Source organism: Penaeus vannamei, chromosome 36, assembly GCF_042767895.1.
Source record: "Penaeus vannamei isolate JL-2024 chromosome 36, ASM4276789v1, whole genome shotgun sequence".
NCBI lineage: Eukaryota > Metazoa > Arthropoda > Malacostraca > Decapoda > Penaeidae > Penaeus > Penaeus vannamei.
This window is the reverse complement of record NC_091584.1, coordinates 19,331,572-19,336,571: the sequence shown is the minus strand read 5'-3', so window position 1 is coordinate 19,336,571 and position 5,000 is coordinate 19,331,572. Positions and strand designations below refer to the sequence as shown.

At 32.0% G+C, this 5,000-nt stretch overlaps 1 protein-coding gene across 1 annotated transcript in view; it reads left to right on the top strand.

The window, feature by feature from the left end:
- Window positions 1-2,447, top strand: part of LOC113805852 (syntaxin-12) — an 11,527-nt gene extending 9,080 nt beyond the window's left edge. Inside the window, exons 6-8 of the mRNA XM_027356913.2 lie at window positions 1-65; window positions 490-572; window positions 1,016-2,447. The exon at window positions 1-65 is cut by the window's left edge and continues 68 nt beyond it. Of these exons, the coding sequence (XP_027212714.1) occupies window positions 1-65; window positions 490-572; window positions 1,016-1,117 (250 nt within the window). The 3' untranslated portion in view covers window positions 1,118-2,447. The remainder of the gene's footprint in view (window positions 66-489; window positions 573-1,015) is intronic.
- The last annotated feature ends 2,553 nt before the right edge of the window (window positions 2,448-5,000 follow it).

Here is a 5,000-nt window from a genome sequence, read left to right as displayed (position 1 = left end):
TATTGACATTAATGAAATCATGCGTGACTTGTCAGCTATGGTCACGGCACAAGGAGAAGTTATTGGTAAGTTACTTGGTGACTGTAGAAGCACACCAGGGTTTGTAAATGGCAGAGATGAGATTGCATAAACACCATCCAACTTTTTTTTATTTCTATTAACTCAACAAAGAGCAAATAGAAGAGATGAATGATTGGCTTGCTACACTCAGTTGGCTATTTGTAAGGTTGATCAATGTTAGTTTGGTGTTATTTATCTGTGTTTCCCTGGTCTTTATTTGCAAAATGGTGAAAAAATAAGGATGTTCACTTAACTTTGGAAGGCTATAGCTCTGCAGGCAGATGTGAAGTGCATGGATCTCCTGTACTATCAAGTGTGCCTTGACAGTCTAAATCACTATTTCCCTTGCTTTATCCATTGTCAGTCCATGTGCAATTCTAAATACCGTGGACAGAGTCGGCTTATTCTCATAAATTCTACCCATTCCAGACTCAATTGAGGATAATGTAGAGACTGCACATGGAAATGTGGAAGAGGGACGAGAGCAGTTGCTGAAGGCTTCCACCTACCAGGTTAGTGTCCTTGGGAGATATATAGCATATTTATAGCTTTTCCTCAGAAGGTCAAAGGCTTTTGACATTGGTAAACATTGCCGGAGTTGGGTGATTGTGGCTGATTATTGATTGGGCATGGGGTACTGGCAGTATGTGTGGGTGTGTCTGGGTCAGTGTAAAATGAAATAAAGTTTATCTCATTCTTATTTTCCACTAGCTTATCATACATGATTTTTATTTTGATAATCCAGGTTATTATACTGATAATGCTCCAGAGAAGTATAAGATTTTGATATAAATTAAACATTGCTGTAGTATTTCATTTGATATACCTGGATTGTACTATGGGTGAAAGGAGAGATGAAAGGGAAGGTAGAGTTTATCATGATTTGATTCTGCACAATCCTCTCCATGGAATTAAGGGTGTGAGATACCGCTAACAGCCCATTCATATTTTCCAGAGCAAGTACCGTCGACGTGTCTGCATCCTCATCCTCATCCTGATCATCATCCTGGCAATTGTTGGCATCATAATCGGCATCCACTATGCGTCCAATAATTAGCAGTTGACTGGGTGCTAGAGTGACTTTTATATTAGTTTGTCACAAATTCAACAGGTCAATGGAGTCTCTGTTGATCAAGATACATTCCATTTGCAGATACAAGTAGATTTATTTGTAATATATGTATGTATTTTTTTTCTTTTTTTTTTCATATATATGTACATCCCAAAGATGCTATCTATAGAGTTCTAGTCACAATCTTAGACAAACTTCAGTACTGAAACAAATTCTTTAATCTTAATTTTCATAAATTCAGCTAATATTGTGTAATGGATTATGAGCATTGTTATAAATAGCTTATGATTATATTTGGAACCCAAAGCTCTGTAAAACCCTACCTAGCTTTTTCTTCTGTGGGGACAGAATTAGGATATAGTGCAAATTGTCAAAACTGGCATGAATGAGAATGCATATCCTCATGTATTTAGGAGTTCTGTTTATAATTTTCTGTGGTATGTTGTTATATTCATTTATAAAGGGAGGGTGTATTAGAATCCATGAAAAGTGCATCTGTGTATTTGAACTTCCACACTCAAATGTATATCTTGTCTCTGTTGGAATCTTTTGATTTTCATCTCTCTCTCTCTTTATCCGTGTTTATATGTGTGTAAATGCAGGCATGAGTGTGTGTGTGTGTGTCTGTTTGCATATGCATGTTCATGTTCTTATTTGGATGTCTTTCTTTTCATTATTATTATTATCTTTTTTAATTGATTATTTTTTAAACATTGAATATTGTTCTATTTTGTCAAATCCCAGATTTTCAGAGGTCCTTCTGGTCCCAGTATTAGGTACTGCTTGTTTTTAGCCCTTAGTATTAAAGTATAAGTTGACAGGATTAACAGTTTCACTGCCGTTTCTTCTGCTGTATGTGTATGAGCTGTGAGAAGGTGAGGTTGATTAAACTTAAGACATCTTTAGAACTTTTTTGTGGCTTGAGAATAGAAAAAGTAATTGAAGCTATCATTGTTATTTCTCTCATTATTATTATCATTATTATTAATTGTATTTTTTTGTTTAGTTCATTTAGGTATGGAAGTTTTTTGGTGCTTTTTATAATGATTTTTGAAAAATCCTAAGGGTATGATAGGTCCATTACTTTTTTTTTCTCTTTTTTCATGATGTAAAAGTGGTGCACATTAATAGCCACTTTTTCCTTATTATATTAATTTTTGCACATTTATATAACACTAGATTAAGACACATTTAGAGCTATTTCAATGTGAATTAGAGCACACATGGGCATGATACCAACAACAGCTATAATGTTTATAAAAGTTTGTATTGTACAAATGTGATTTTGTTTAATACTTTAAACATCAGATTATTATTTTTTCTTTTTTTTCTATTTTTTTACCTTTACTTTTGTTGAATTTTAATTTCCTTTTTATTTGTATGACTCTACTTTTATTTTTGAATTCTGCTTAAAATGGGCCAGATGTCCCCACAGCAAACGCTGCTACATATTGTGATAAATAATGATAATGAACGCAAAGGCCAGTTTTTGTTATGAATTGGGTCCCTGTACAGTTCCATGTGGAGAGTGAAAGATCTTATATTTTCTTCATTTGTTTATAGCAGAGGGTTGATAATGTTCAACTGTTTGTGTTGTTGTCGATAAGATTATTATTGTTTATATATTATTATTATTGTTATTGTTATTAGGATTATTATTATTACTATTATTATTATTATTGTTGTTATTATTATTATTATTATTATTATTATTATTATTATTATTATTATTATTATTATTATTATTATTATTATTATTATTATTATTATTATCATTATTATTATTAAAACTTTTTTTTTTTCATGAGATCTTTTTGATGTTATTTTCTCCAGTACCATTCGGAAACATATACAAACACAACAACTTACATTGGATTTTTTCTTTTGCACATTTTAAAGATTTTTTTCTGAGATTTCGTAAAGATAATGGAAGAACATAAAACAATTTTGAAAATACAATGAGTGCTGGTGCTGCCATTTGTAATTGTTCTTCATGTGATGTAATATCTTTATATTTTGTGATTTAATGTTGTTCTCACCATATTTTCTCACAGATGAATTTTTGATGGCAGGGACTCCTGTTGAGAAAGTAGAGTTCTTAGTTACTTGTAATTGCTAAAAGGAACATTTTTTTGAAACGTTTGAATACCTGAAAACACACAAATGCAACACAAGGATACATGGATAACACACTAACATGCACAATGCAAATATGAACAGGCAATTAAATATGCACACAATTATGTGGAAGTGCATACATACTCGCAGTGATGCATACACACTGACGAACAAACACAGATTAATTACTAGTAGACCAACTTATCAGCGTCATTATTGATTTTATGGAAGAGAATTCCATAGTGCTAGTATATCCTGAGACACTGCCATGGTAATTACATATTGTTCTATATTTGTTCATAGAGGAAGGTGCTCTTGTCTGCTTCTCTGATAATGCATGCTTAACTGATCTTAGTATGATATTGTTTCGTGTTTTTTTATGTATTATTATTATATTAAGTAGCAGATTCTTTTCCTTTTTTTTTCTAAAGATAGTTGCATATTTATATTTTTGTGCATTTGTGTTTTCTGTGGATGTGAAAGTGTATATGTATTTACAAATATTCATATTTCCAAGGATGGGTTAGAAATATTGTATACTGTAGGTTAAACCCTTTGACCAAAGTGCACTAAAGGCAAGTGTATTCACAATTGTGCTTTTTTGTTTTGGGCTTCAGATAGATTATAGTTGTAATTAGATGCAAAAGAGGAATAGTAAACAAAATATAGTTTAGTGTGTAATAGGCATTGTATATTTCTGTTATCAGGTTGAGATCTGAATATCTGTAGTTTTGAGGGAATGCAGGGCCTTCCTTTAAATTTTGGAATGCCAATTATGGGAGCATTCATTATGTTATAAGAGAATCAAGTAAGAAATATTACTAGGAGAGTTGTTTTCATATATATTTTTTTTTCAGTGCACTCTGAAGTTACCAAAGACATTAGACTAGCATGAGGGATTGAAGAGAGTTGTGCAGTGTATTTGTTGTTGTCTTAATATCAGTGAATGTGATCTAGTGTTGGGTCGTCTGCAGTTTGACAGTTCTAGTATTTATGTTGCTAGTGTTTAAGTACAAGAGATATATTTGATTAGAGCTCTAGGTGAATATTAGATGATGATCACTTAGAGAAGAGCAGGAATATGTTCTATGAAAGAGGGGGCATACCTCTTTGTTTCAGTGCATGTTTGTCTATATCTGATTCCATAATTGATCATAGAATGTGTTTATTTTACATGAAGAAGGAGATTAAGTCATTGGATCCAAGTGTCTCTTTGGGTGGTTTTGTCACTGTTTTCATGCTGATAATTTTGATGTTGAATGTGATTATTTTTATTCATGATTATTATAAGGATAAGATAATTATTTGGCGTTACTTTGATTACAAATATTTTTGACACATTTTTGCATCCACACTTTTGATACTGTACAATAATCCAAACAAAAAATTGGTAATTTTATTCCTCCCAAATACAGTTTATCTTTATGTTAGTTAAGGAGGAATGTCTCCTTTAAAATGCCCAGAAACAGACCAACAGTGGATTCACATGTAGCCTGCCACCATGTTGTTCTTAACCTGTTGACACTAAGAGGCCACGTGAAATTGTCATGTTCTTTGTGATTTTAGATGATAAATATTGTATACATATGGCTCCACAAGTGCTTAGTCACCAAGGAGTCAGCAACTACCTGATCTCACCTGTTTACCCAATTTGTTGAATTTTTGGAAGGAAAAGTTTATAGCTTTGTGATTAAGAATTGTTACAAATGTAATGATGAAAATATCAATGATAGTAATGATTAATATTAAA